At 50.7% G+C, this 13,151-nt stretch overlaps 6 protein-coding genes across 6 annotated transcripts; 5 read left to right on the top strand and 1 right to left on the bottom strand.

Moving 5' to 3' along the window:
• Positions 1–210: 210 nt before the first annotated feature.
• Positions 211–2,473, top strand: BO87DRAFT_375912 (putative choline sulfatase). Its single transcript, XM_025623157.1, has 2 exons — positions 211–890; positions 949–2,473. Exons 1-2 carry the CDS (start codon positions 480–482, stop codon positions 2,284–2,286), a joined length of 1,749 nt encoding a protein of 582 aa, XP_025480615.1. The 5' UTR covers positions 211–479; the 3' UTR covers positions 2,287–2,473.
• A 214-nt stretch (positions 2,474–2,687) lies between these two features.
• BO87DRAFT_415353 (nitrilase) lies at positions 2,688–4,046 on the top strand (the record flags this gene model as incomplete). The annotated part of the gene is made up of 2 exons (XM_025626685.1): positions 2,688–3,166; positions 3,234–4,046. Exons 1-2 carry the CDS (start codon positions 2,762–2,764, stop codon positions 4,044–4,046), a joined length of 1,218 nt encoding a protein of 405 aa, XP_025480616.1. The 5' UTR covers positions 2,688–2,761.
• A 362-nt stretch (positions 4,047–4,408) lies between these two features.
• On the top strand, positions 4,409–4,927 carry BO87DRAFT_273174 (MOSC domain-containing protein; the record flags this gene model as incomplete). Its single annotated transcript, XM_025618909.1, has 1 exon — positions 4,409–4,927. A coding segment is annotated over one exon (519 nt), but the record flags the coding sequence as incomplete, so codon positions are not given.
• A 219-nt stretch (positions 4,928–5,146) lies between these two features.
• BO87DRAFT_333056 (catalase) lies at positions 5,147–7,277 on the top strand (the record flags this gene model as incomplete). The annotated part of the gene is made up of 10 exons (XM_025620394.1): positions 5,147–5,177; positions 5,226–5,352; positions 5,409–5,432; positions 5,492–5,702; positions 5,768–5,880; positions 5,974–6,097; positions 6,154–6,441; positions 6,497–6,581; positions 6,638–7,066; positions 7,127–7,277. 10 exons carry the CDS (start codon positions 5,147–5,149, stop codon positions 7,213–7,215), a joined length of 1,521 nt encoding a protein of 506 aa, XP_025480618.1. The 3' UTR covers positions 7,216–7,277.
• Positions 7,278–8,103: 826 nt separating this feature from the next.
• Positions 8,104–10,194, top strand: BO87DRAFT_375913 (sulfite oxidase). Its single transcript, XM_025623158.1, has 2 exons — positions 8,104–8,581; positions 8,649–10,194. The coding sequence occupies exons 1-2, from the start codon at positions 8,358–8,360 to the stop codon at positions 10,123–10,125; spliced, it is 1,701 nt and encodes a 566-aa protein (XP_025480619.1). The 5' UTR covers positions 8,104–8,357; the 3' UTR covers positions 10,126–10,194.
• Positions 10,195–11,967: 1,773 nt separating this feature from the next.
• Positions 11,968–13,096, bottom strand: BO87DRAFT_434791 (uncharacterized protein; the record flags this gene model as incomplete). Its single annotated transcript, XM_025627730.1, has 4 exons — positions 11,968–12,384; positions 12,451–12,574; positions 12,632–12,953; positions 13,036–13,096. 4 exons carry the CDS (start codon positions 13,094–13,096, stop codon positions 11,998–12,000), a joined length of 894 nt encoding a protein of 297 aa, XP_025480620.1. The 3' UTR covers positions 11,968–11,997.
• Positions 13,097–13,151: the final 55 nt, after the last annotated feature.

Below are 13,151 nucleotides of genomic sequence, written 5' to 3' on the forward strand. Positions count from 1 at the left end.
TGTGAGATCACCCTCCCTGCGCCACCAACCATGGAACCTTCCGCAATCACACCATCGTCCCCGCTGATGGTTCCATTGTTGCGGTGACATGGAGATCTGGTGCGACACGCCCCGGTAGCGCGGCTGTCGCCCTTTTCCCTCCCGGTTTTCATTGCCCACCCATGGATGCTTTGGTTGGTTGGTCAATTTTTTGCTCGTCTACTGTCTTCCGTCTCCACCAGTCCCTCGCTCCGCCTGACTTACTTATATCCTTCTCTGGCCCGGCTGTCTCTCTTTGTCGTCCGCTCCCTTTCCCTATTGACACTTCTCTCTCTCTCACTTACTCCTCCGTCATTTCCTTCCTTTTTAACCTTCCCGTCACACTTTCCGACATCATTGCCTTCCTTGGTGTCGACGTCACGCGTCTTTCCTTTTTGACTTCACTTCTATCCTGATCCAGTGCATCCCTCCCCGGACAGAGAGTGTCCCCCATCATCATCATGGCTGAGAAGAAGCCTAACATCCTCTACATCATGGCCGACCAGATGGCGGCCCCCTTGTTGGCCTTCCACGACAAGGATTCCCCCATCAAAACTCCCAACTTGAACAAGTTGGCGCAGGAAGGTGTCGTTTTTGACTCCGCCTACTGCAACTCGCCGCTCTGCGCGCCCTCGCGCTTCGTCATGGTGACCGGTCAATTGCCCTCCAAGATCGGTGCCTACGACAACGCTTCCGATCTACCTGCAGACACCCCCACCTACGCTCACTATCTGCGCCGTGAAGGCTATCATACCGCTTTGGCCGGTAAAATGCACTTTTGCGGTCCGGATCAGCTGCACGGATACGAGCAGCGCCTGACCAGCGACATCTATCCTGGCGATTACGGCTGGTCAGTGAATTGGGATGAGCCGGTAAGTTTATTCACCCCGCCATCCGGCTTGGAGAATGGCGAAATGCTGACCGAAATAGGAAATCCGTCCCGACTGGTACCACAACATGTCTTCCGTCATGGAGGCGGGTCCCGTGGTGCGCACTAACCAGCTGGACTTTGATGAGGAGGTCATCTACAAGTCCACCCAGTACCTCTACGATCATGTGCGTCAGCGCAACGACCAGCCGTTCTGTCTGACCGTGTCCATGACTCATCCCCACGACCCTTATGCCATGACTAAGGAGTTCTGGGATTTGTATGAGGACGTCGAGATCCCGCTGCCTAAGCAGGCGGCTATCCCGCAGGACCAGCAGGATCCGCATTCGCAGCGTGTGCTCAAGTGCATTGACCTCTGGGGCAAGGAAATGCCCGAGGAGCGTATCAAGGCGGCCCGCCGCGCTTACTACGCTGCCTGCACGTACGTCGACACCAACGTGGGCAAGCTGCTCAAGGTGCTTGATGACTGCGGAGTCCGTGACGACACCATCATCGTCTTCACTGGCGACCACGGCGACATGCTGGGTGAGCGTGGTCTCTGGTACAAGATGGTCTGGTACGAGAACTCGTCGCGTGTGCCGTTTATTGTCAACGCGCCCAAGCGATTCGCACCCAAGCGGGTGAAGGAGAATGTGTCGACCATGGACCTGCTGCCGACATTCGCAGAGATGGTGGGGGCACCGCTGGTGCGCGAGCTGCCGCTGGACGGCGTGTCGCTGATGCCCTACCTGACCGGCGAGGACGGCGTCAAGACCAACACGGTGCTGGGTGAGTACATGGCAGAAGGTACGCAGTCGCCAACGGTCATGATCCGGCGCGGGCGCTACAAGTTTGTGTACTCGTTGATTGACCCACCCATGTTGTTCGACTTGGAGGCCGACCCACAAGAGCGGGTCAACCTGGTGGCGGGGCTGACGGAGAAGCCGTCGTTTGAGGCTCCCAAGCCCGTGCCCGTCACACAGTTGAACCCTGCGCCGCTGCCCACGCCAGGCGATTCGCCTCGGGGGTCACCGATGCAGCGTGCGTCGTTCCCATTCCCCACGCCCCCGCGCACCCCTAGCCCGGGCAAGTCGGCGTATGCCCTCCCGGAGAGCCGTGAGCCGGCCAAGCTGCTGGCGTACTTTACCGAGGAGGTCCACGCGCGGTGGGATCTGGAGAAGATCCGCGAGGACGTGCTGCGGTCGCAGCGCCGCCGACGCCTCGTGTACTCTGCCCTGATCCAGGGCACTCCATCGATCTGGGACTACGAGCCGCGGGTGGACCCTAGTGTGCAATACGTGCGCAACCAGGGCAAGGGCGCGCTGGACGATGTGGAATTGATCTCTCGGTGGCCGCGGGTGCTGCAGCAGGCTGCGACCGCAAAGGGGATGAACGTTTAACTGATATTTTTCCCGTTTATACAATCTACTTTGTGACGAACGGGTTGTTTGGGTTATTAAAATTGGAGTCATAGCGAGGCGCATGGGCTTGCATTGCAGCTATTTCTTGCGTCTAGCGTTGAGCTTATGTATTATAAGACATTGAATCAATGTATGTACGCAATACCGGAAGATTGATTTATTCCTACGTCTTTACATCTTTGTCATCCGTAGCGGCCGAGCAGTCAGTAGATGGTATCAATTCAGCAGTCACTGAGAAAGCTTTAGATCCAAATGACGTGTTGTCAGGGGCCGTTTGTGATGCCAAAACAAAGAGTGCACTACGTCACATGTAACCATGGATGATCTAACTTTGTAACTTCTCCGCACTCCAACCTCGTCATCTCACCACACCATTCGAACAGCATCACCATGATCATCCTAATCCTTCTCATAATAGTCATAATCATAATTTAGTCTAATCTCATTAGTTACTATGTCCCCCAGAAAACTCACCCTCGCCATCGCCCATCCAACCATAACATCCACCTCCCCATCCCAAATCACCCAGCTCGCGCACTCCGCAGCGTCCAAGGGCGCTCATCTTCTCGTCATTCCGTCTTACGCGACACCAGCTGCTGCAGCTAGAAATAAGAGTCCGAGAGACCAATATTTGAAGCTATTCAATTGCGCTCACGATCTCTCCGACCCGGGAAGTAATCCCGAATGCCACGGCGAGAAGAAATCCAAAGCTAGAGAGATACTGGAGCATCTCGCCCAGGAAACGAAACTGTTCCTGATTGTGGGATTACTGGAGCGCGCGTGTGGGAACTTGTATCATACTGTGGTGTATATTCATCCTGCGGATGGGTTGGTGGAGAAGAGGAGGTGTTTTGCTTTGGTTTGTACCTCTTATCTTTCTTTATGAGGATGAACGGGTATGCTAATATTTGGTGGTGATGATATAGACAGGCGTAGCAAAGACATACCTCTCTCCCGGGCAACCGCACACATCTCCGATCATTGTTAATTGCAAAAGTGGGCTCGAGGTGAAGATCGGGGTCGGCTTAGGCGAGGAGAATTACCATCCGCTTGTTCGGCAGGAGCTATATACAGCTGGTATCCAAGTCTACATTTCTCTCGGGGGTGTCTCCTATCTCGATGGCGGTGACAGCGATGGTGGCGATGAAACTGGCTTATGGGAGAGTTTACTGCGCACGGTAGCTGTCGAAGGAAGAGTATTTGTTCTAGGAAGTTACACTACTTCTCAGCCTGCGCATCAACATCAACTTGCCTCTCCTACCCGTATCCCCAGCCGGCATTTCTCCCCAGGCGCGAAGAAACGGTCTCTGTCTATTACAGCTGAAGGGCCACATGAGATTGTCTGGCCGGAGGTTCGGCATGCGGATGACGGTGCTACTGCAGCAGCTATGGGACCGCGGAGGTCTGTGACGGCTGAGGGACCACATGAGATTGTGTGGCCAGGACAGTCGAATGCCGATGTGAGTGAATATGTGGATGGGGAGATGAGTCCGGGGAGAGTGGAGCAGAGACATGTTCATGTTGGTGGTAGTGGTAGTGGTAGTGGTAGTGGTAGTGGAAGGGAAGGACCGTCGGGAGAAAGTGGGTGTGGAGGGGCAGCGTGGATAGTGGGTCCGTTTGGAGAGATTCTGGCGGGTTCGAGGGGAGGAGTATCGTTGGATGATGATGGGTTGTTGGTGAGGGAGGTGGATTTGGAGGATTGTATTCGAGGGAGATGGGATAGGGATTTGGCGGGTTAAACTTATTAAGCTGCCGTTATATATGAAAATATTGTGAATATTTGTCAAGTTGAAGACTATATTCTAAGTAGTTGAGATCTACCTACCCGAGAAAGAACCAACCATATCTACACAGTACTAACCAGTTAAGCTTCCGTCAAGCAGAGACTAATCATCTGATGATGATGATCCCTGTCGCTGAGCTGGCAGGAGGGGTAACCCCACCATCACTCTATTAGTATCATCCCAGACTATATCCCAACTTCATCTACTCCTAACCCATCCACTCTATACTAATCATAGCAAACAATCACCATCACATTCACACCACAATGTCCACAACAACCACAACCACCTCCACCACTACATCCACAACAACAACAACCCTAACAGGAACAACCACCCACCCCCGCGTCCTCTCCGTCTCCAAATCCCCCACCCACACCATCTCCAAAACCCCAGTACCATCAATAACCCTCCTCCCCAACCACGGCGTCAGCGGCGACTGCCACGCAGGCAAAACCACCCAGCACACCGCCAGCAGCACTACAGCCAGCAACCTCCGCCAAATCCACCTCCTCCCCATCGAATCCCTCCGCCAAATCTCCTCCACCTCTTTCAAGGGAACCAAGCCCCTCACGCCCGGTAAAATCGGCGAAAACGTGACGACTGAGGGCATCGAGTTGGGGAATTTACCTCCCGGTACGGAGATACATTTTGGGAATCAGGATGATGGGGCAGTGGTGGTAATTACGAGTGTGAGAGAGCCCGGACCGGGATTGGATCGAGTGAGACCTGGATTGAGGGAGGCGTTTCGGGGGGTCAGGAAGGGCTATTGGGGGGTTTTGGGGGTTGTGGTGAAAGGGGGGGAGGTTAGGGGGGGCATGTGGGTTAGGGTTGTAGTGAAGTAGGCTATTCCACAATGTATTTGGATGAGTAAAGACAGTGTCTTATTTGATGATGGTGGTGGTGGTGGTAAGGTTTGATAAGCATTGGGTAGTGTGTTGTGATGTAATTGACTTTTGGAGGGCCAGGGTATAAGTATAAACATGGTTCCTTGGAGGGAATCAGGTATATAGCAGTGGGCAGATTGCAACTTGTCAATTGCTTTACTAGGAATAATGGATCAACGCTACTATACCCTCGCGGAAGGTATGTCCTTACAATTGTACATATAGTAAAAATATACTAATAAACCAGGCTGCCCCTACGCCAGCAACGCCAGTTCGGTGCAGTTGCGCAGCGGCAATGGCGGTCTTCTCTTAATGCAAGATACCCAGCTCATTGAGACTCTCTCTCACTTTGCTCGTGAGCGGATCCCAGAGCGGTAAGTCCACTACCTCCATCACCATCATTACAAGTACTAATAGGATTGTTCAACAGCGTAGTCCACGCCAAAGCAGCCGGGTACATTTCCTTCCCCCCTCTACCTCCCCAACAACAACCCTACTAACAGCACAGCACAGCGCATATGGCGAATTCACCTGCACCCACGACTGCTCCGACATCACCTCCGCCAGCTTCCTCAGCGAAATCGGCAAAACCACCCAGTTACTGCTGCGCGTCTCGACCGTTGGTCCGGAGGCTGGATCGGCCGATACCCTGCGTGATGTGCATGGCTGGGCGATGAAGCTTTATACGGATGAGGGGAATTTGGATTGGGTGTTTAATAATACGGTAATACCTTTCCTCCATGGGAAGATGTGAAGTGAAAGTATAATAAGGTAATGTGTTGGTGATAGCCCGTCTTTTTCATTCGCGATCCGCTCAAGTTCCCGTCGCTGAATCGGTCTCATAAGCGGAATCCGCAGTCGCATTTGCCGGATCCGAATATGGTATTTTTCTTCTTCTATGAGTTGTCGTGTTGGGCCAGGTGCTAATTTGTCATTGATAGTTTTGGGAGTACGTACACATATCCATACTATCAAATAGGTATCTAACTAGTTAGCTTCCACGCCGGAAACCCAGAAGGCTTCCACCAGCTCCTCCATCTCTTCAGTGATCGAGGTACCCCTGCGTCTTTGAGACACATTAATGCCTACAGTGGACATACCTACAAATTTACTCTCAGAGTAGTAACCCCCTCCCATATTTCACATATACATGACACCCACTGACTCTGCATCAGGATGGCTCCTTCAAATACGTCAAATTCCACATCAAAACAACCCAGGGCATCAAAAACCTCACGAAGGAAGAATCCGTCCGCATGGCCGGAGAAAACCCCGACTTTCTCATCCAGGATCTCTTCGAAGCCATCGAGCGGAAAGACTATCCGACCTGGAATGTTTACGTGCAGGTTATGTCCCCGGAGCAGGCTGAAAACTACCGATGGAATATCTTCGATATGACCAAGGTGTGGCCGCATAGTGATTCCCCGCTGCGGCAGATTGGGACGATGAAGTTGAATCGGAATGTATGTTCCCTATTTGAATCCGAATGGTTGACAACGTTGTGCTAATCGATACAAGCCCCGGAACTACTTCACCGACATTGAACAAGCCGCTTTCTCCCCGTCGAATATGGTACCTGGTGTTGCTCCATCCGCAGACCCAAGTACATCCCCACTATCTGCTCCTCGGTCCAATCCAAGACTAATAGATACGGTATAGTGCTCCAAGCGCGCATGTTCTCCTACCCCGACGCAGCGCGCTACCGCGTCGGCACCAACTACCAACAACTCCCGACCAACGCGGCCAAAACCCAAGTGTACTGTCCCTACCAGCGCGACGGGCAGATGAATTTCTCCGACAACTACGGCGCTGATCCCAACTACGTCGGGTCATCTCTGAAGCCCATTAAATTCTACCAAGATGTGAAAGGACAAGCACCGCAGGCTGTCAGCACCCTCACGGAGCATGAGAAGTGGGTAGGCCAGGTGAGCAACTTTCAGTATGGACTGTATGAGGATGATTTCGTGCAAGCGAGGGGGTTGTGGAAGGTGATTGGGAAGGAGGAGGGACATCAGGAACGGTTCTTTGGGAATGTGGCGGTGCATTTGGGGCAGGTTTGGAGTGATAAGTTGAGAAGGAGGGTTTACGGTGAGTTACTATCCCTTGATTCCTGTGGTTTGTTTTAGGTGATCGTGCTGATGAATGTAGAGCTGTTTTCGATGGTGGATCCGGGCTTAGGGGAGGGGGTGAAGAAGGCTACGGAGGAGGTGGTGAGGAAGCGGGAGAGTAAGAATTGATAGTAGATACGTAGATGTCCTGTACTTTTGTAGCTAGGGGTATAAAAGTGTTGATTATAGTGTTTGTTGTTTTAGGATGGTCAAGAATGCATGCCAGCTGTCATTGCTTAGTACTTTCGGAGAAATAAATGTCAAGGAGCATTCTTGTGCATGGCAGTGGCCAATCCAACCATCGGGAGGAATTTGCTGCATGTGGGCTGTGACGGGGCAGTTTCAATACCGCTTTCTCAGATTGTAAGGTTTTCACATGCTGTACACGTCTCTTTCGTCTTCATTCATCTTATTATATTTTATAACTGTACTTACAGACTTGCAAATAATACCTTTAAACATATAAAGGCATCACGGTATACATTAATTTACCATTAAATAAATATACGCAACACAGCAACCCTTATCTGCTTACCCCCTTCATAACATCCACACTCCTCTGATCAACAAGATATCCGGATGCATCGGAACAACAACCCCCTCCCCCCAAACCCAATTCCGGATCTAGACCGCGCATTCACCAATCACGTCCATTCCGATGCCACTTACCAACCTCATTTAACTAGTTCTACCATACTAACTGCGAAGCACTACGTCCAAGATCCACCCTAATGATAACAGCTAGCTACCCCAGCCCTACAACCTCCCTTCCTACATCTTCCACTATGAAACAAGTATACCACAAGTCCCTACACCATCCACCGCAGAACAAGAAATATCCCAATCTGACTCAACCCAGTCAGATATCCCGCCTCCCCGCTCAACCCGACAGGTCCGGCGATTCCTCGGGTGTAAACACAACAGGGATATACTCGTATACTATAGTTAGTGGTAGTGGTAGTAGTCATGAAGTCATTCGTTCCAACATTCCACCACTCACTTAACCCAATCCAATCCCAGTGATATACATGCATTCCCCCCTCCTTCCCGTCTTTTCGAATCTGCTGCTTCCGGCGTGTTTCTTCCATACACTACTACTCCTATTAGTATTTTCTGTTCTTGGTATACTTCATCAAGCATATATAGCCATCCCATCTACCCACTAATAATCTACATCAACCAACTCACACCACCATAAACACCCTACTTTAATATAACAATAAAGTGCTGCTAATCCGGGGGAAAGGGATATGTCCACCCAAACCAGCACCATGACGACCCTAACCGCCCAGATGGACACGACCAACCGGCCCGACGAATGGAAGATCGAGCAAGGCATGGCAGGTCACAAACTGCCCATCCTCGATCAATCCGGTCTGGACACCGTGCACATCTACCCGCCGAAGCCGACGCAGCGGTATAAAGATGAGGAGGCGATTGAGGCAGTCGGGGATCGGAATGAGTTGTTTAAGAGGGAGAAGGAGGGGTGGAAGGGGTATATATCTCCCTTTCATATCCCTTCATTCATAATACCTTATGCTAACGATACATGATTGGTATAGATACGTGGAATGGGAAAACTACCCCGACAAAAAAGCCAAAGCGCACCGCATCCTCACCTCCCAAACCTTCTCCCCCTGTCCAGACTACATGTTCGGTCCCATCCCCGACACCAACCCCGTCCTGACCGGCGAGGATTTCAAGCAATGGCACGCAGCGCTAGGCGGGGAACTTGCCTCCGTGGCGGATGATAGCTGGCGCACCGTGCTCCGGGAGAAACATCCGGATATGTTGCATCTGCTTCAGTTCCCGTATAACGGGGAACCGCCGAAGCGGCTGGTGACGTCTAAAGTGGTCACGCCGAATCCGCTGCACTTTGTGCGCAATCACGGAGGTATTCCCCTGATTGAGAAGGATAAGTGGAGTCTCCAGCTGGATGGACTGGTGAAGCATCCGAAGAACTATACATTGGAGGATCTGCAGGATGAGACGCGGTTCCCGCGGATGGAGAAACTCGTGACGATGCAGTGTTCCGGGACACGGCGGATCGAGCAGATCGCGTTGTATGGGGGCCAGGGGGATGAAGTGCCGCAGGCGCCGTGGGCGGAAGGGGCGATTGGGACGGCGCGGTACGTGGGGATCAGTTTGAAGAAGGTGATTAAGGATTGTGGGGGGTTGATTGCGCCAGCGAAGCATCTGGAGTTATATGGTGCGGAGACGTACATCAAGGATCTGGAGGCGATGAATTACGTGGTGAGTGTGCCGTGGTCGAAGGTCAAGGCGAACGAGGTGATTCTTGCGTGGGAGATGAACGGGGAGCCATTGCCTAAGATCCATGGGTATCCGTTACGGGTCGTGGTGTTGGGGTATATCGGAGCGCGCAGCGTCAAGTGGTTGTACCGGATCAAGGCGATTGAGAATCCGTCCCGAGCACCTGTGCAGAGCAGAGAATATCTCTACTTTAACCAGCAGGTCGGGAAATATAACCAGCTTCCCACGGATGGAATCCAGATCCAGGAAATGCCGGTCAGTTCGGCGATCATGTCTCCCTGGACGAAGCAGGTGATTATTCATGAAGGGAAGATCCGGTGCAAGGGGTGGGCGTATTCTGGGGGTGGACGGTGGCCGGAACGGGTGGAGTTGTCAGCGGATGGAGGGTTCAGTTGGTATGCGGTGCCGCAGGAGAAGTTGTCGATGAAGGGGAGGTGGACGTGGCGGACGTGGGAGATGGAGTTGCCGTGTGATGTTGAGGGTTGGATTGAGATTGTCTGTCGGTGTTGGGATAATTCGTTGAATACCCAGCCGTTGAATGTGCGGGCTGCGTGGAATTGGGGTCTGCATGTGACGTCCTCGGCGCATCGCATTAGTGTGTATAGTGTCAACAAGAGGCATGAGGCCACGAGGAGGAAGATTGAGAAGATGGAGCATTTGGGCATTCCTCTTGCTCCGTTGACGTTTTATCAGCCTGTGCCGGGGCAGACGGGCGAGGAGTATGAGGAGTTTTGGAGGACACATGATCCCAGGGATGCGGATGATTAGATAGGAATAATGTGGATGACGGTGGGGGTTGATCAGATTGATTAATAGTGAGCGAATAATAATGCTGTGATTGTCTGCAATATAAAAACCTAGCCAGAGTGTAGACTGATGCTGAGGGTCTGATGAAGTTATGTGCATAGTAGTCCACCTCCATCCATACGACAATGCTCTTCACATTTCAACACATTCAATAATAATACCCTTCATATACTACATCACTCTAAGGGTATATAATACCGGATAATAAAATACCAGTTCCATTCAGTGGAAAACTCCGATCTGCTGAAGAGCAGAATCGCAACATCCCACAGATCAGGGCTACTAGTCTAGTACACGCCTTGCCTATAAAAGCCTCATCTGCCTGCCATTTCACTTAGCAGCATCACCCATTCAATCTGTCCCCATTCATTTTATATATATTCCAAAAGCATTTGCAGCCTTGATACGTAACAGCCATGCACTCAACGATCCTGTGAGTGAATAGACCCACAGCTTGGTGAAAGCCATGACTGGGGCTAATGGGTATTTAAGCCAGCTTCTTGCCCCATTAACGATGATACCTATGATTTCAATCATCATCTTCGGGCAATTATACTCGATCCTAGTTCATCACTCCTGACATTTATTTACCTTTACCTCATGCATTACCGCTCAAAATCCGGTACTCGCCCAACTTATAATGGAAGACACTCTACTCCCTTCCATCCTATGGATGCAGAATGTCAACAACCACAGACACAGCACTATATCTCTCCAGCTGTCACCTTTGGTTTCCATAACCTCAGCAACACGATAGATGAACATATACCCTTTCCTTCACACCATCTCAATATTATCATTACTGTTTCAATCGTGAACCCACCACAATCTTCACTCTTCTCAGACACGTCCGATGTCTGACATCAGCCGAGTTATCTGGCTAAGTGGATGTAATCGATATCACTACAGATCATGTCTACCTTTTCTCTATCCATATGAGACATGGCAGTCTTTCTCACTCGGGAACGCCATTATGCCGAGTCTGCACTGTCTGAGACACTCTTTCCGGGCCGATCTACAACACAACTATCTACCCATCTTCAGCTCCGATAGTCTGTTCAGCTCCGAACGGGACATCAAAAAGTCAACGCCATCCGTGCAATCCCGCTACTTAATCTTCCACCAAGTCGGACTGTCCGCACATGATATCCTTCCAAGGAATTTAACGAAGCTCTGGGGAACGAGAGATTCTCCCAAAAGCCTTGGTTTAGAGATTAACAACATGATCGGAAGTACAATTGCCAAGCAATCCAGACTATCCCACGTGTCATCAAACCTAGTGACTGGGGGCCTGTGTGAGAAGTATACATGGAACGCTATTATATATCAGCGCGGCATGTTTTTCACCGGAGTATGTTGAGTCAATAAAGATGGCTCCGCCTGCAGAGATTGCTGTTGGCGTGATCTTGTATGGGTTAGATGATCCATTTGTTTCTGATAATGCGCTCGGAATAGGCTCTAGGCGTTGAGGTTTTTGGGCACTGATGAAGTATATTTTCAGTGGGGAAGTAAGATCGAATATTGTGGCTGCAGCGATGGATCGGTTGAGGACTTTTCCAATATTATTCTAGGCTAGTTGGGTGTGTGTTTCATTGGTCAAGGAGTTGAGACCGGGGAGGAGATACACGTCGTCAGAGAGGAGTTCAAGTTACTTCGATTCAATCACGAGGTATCTTGATAGAACTTGGCCTCTCAAAGAACCCGGAGCTTACAATTAATACAGAAAATATTCTTATCCCGATGATGCTCCAATTAAACCCACTCAATAACTGTCATACCCACCCTCATAAATCCAACGCATCCTAACTATCCAAGTAAAGCACTGAAAGGTGATCATGAACCCTCCACCGTGGTAGCAGATTCAGACAAAATCTTCTGTATAGCGCCAACCTTAGCACTCCCACTCATTAAGTACCGAAACAGCCTTGAAAGCGCCCGAATAGCCTCCAACCAGTCGTCCTTCCGGCAGGGATCATATCCTCGTGTAAACTTCAATTCGAGGTGTTCATCATCCGAACATCCCTTTGCGTGTACTCTTTTGATTGTCTCGACAGGAAAATACCCTCGCGCGATGTAGATATTTGGGCCGTAGAAGCCAACCACAAAAACTTCCTGGTCCTGTAATCGCTGACCGCGGATGCGGATGTTGTTGGCTAGCTGGCCGAGCATGACACTGAGGACTTCTGCGGTGAATTGGTCCCAGGGTTGTCCTTCGCGCCACTGTAGCTTGTTAGATACAGAAACATTCATGCCCACAGTTGATAAAATTGGAATTAATATACGCACCGTAGGACAAGATATTATCGGCCGTTCCTCCTTACGAGGACCAACCGTCAAGTGCGCCAATGGCATGCTGGCGTACTTTTGACGGCCGATCACGTACTTTGATGACGATATCATATTGGGCATCCTGTCACATAAGTCTCTTATCTCCATATAGTAATTAGAAAAACGAGCGACCACTCACCAGACCTCCATATCCCGTGCCCTGCTTTTCTCAACGTTCGCATGGACTATCATTAATAAGGTATGTAGCATCAAACTTTGTAAGTAAAAGGTTCTCGGCTGTGCCACTTTCCAGTTCTTCCGGGGCAATACAATTTTCACTTTCGCTGTTATAGGGCCAACGAGGCTCAGGGCGTCTGAGGCCAAAGCATGTTGGTAATCCCAGAGCATCTGGAAAAGTCGTCTGATGTCGTACTCTTCTAATGACAAGTCGTACTGGTCATCTTCGTCGGCTATATTGGAGTGGCTGTACACCCATGGGATGAGGTTTTCTATGTCTTTTTCTTCGGGGGGGACATATATTAGATGATGCTGTTCTAGCTCAGAAGTAAGAGGTGGGGGCTGAAATACCTTCAATGTCTTGACTGACGACTCGGGGAATCAGCTGGTCGAGATCAACGACCCGGGTCTGGACGGTGGCGGACATGGTGCTGGGAGTTGAAATTCTGTTATCGGGCAGACTTATAGTACCGTTCCAGTAA

The sequence above is a fragment of the Aspergillus neoniger genome, assembly GCF_003184625.1.
Source record: "Aspergillus neoniger CBS 115656 unplaced genomic scaffold BO87scaffold_13, whole genome shotgun sequence".
Taxonomy (NCBI): Eukaryota; Fungi; Ascomycota; class Eurotiomycetes; order Eurotiales; family Aspergillaceae; genus Aspergillus; species Aspergillus neoniger.

What these genes read in the sequence shown, in the direction of transcription:
- BO87DRAFT_375912 (XM_025623157.1), top strand. Translation starts at nt 480, where the DNA reads ATGGCTGAGAAGAAGCCTAACATCCTCTACATCATGGCCGACCAGATG. An exon ending in CAGTGAATTGGGATGAGCCG is followed by an intron (nt 891 to 948) that starts GTAAGTTTATTC and finishes TGACCGAAATAG; the next exon opens with GAAATCCGTCCCGACTGGTA.
- BO87DRAFT_375913 (XM_025623158.1), top strand. Translation starts at nt 8,358, where the DNA reads ATGACGACCCTAACCGCCCAGATGGACACGACCAACCGGCCCGACGAA. An exon ending in GAGAAGGAGGGGTGGAAGGG is followed by an intron (nt 8,582 to 8,648) that starts GTATATATCTCC and finishes TGATTGGTATAG; the next exon opens with ATACGTGGAATGGGAAAACT.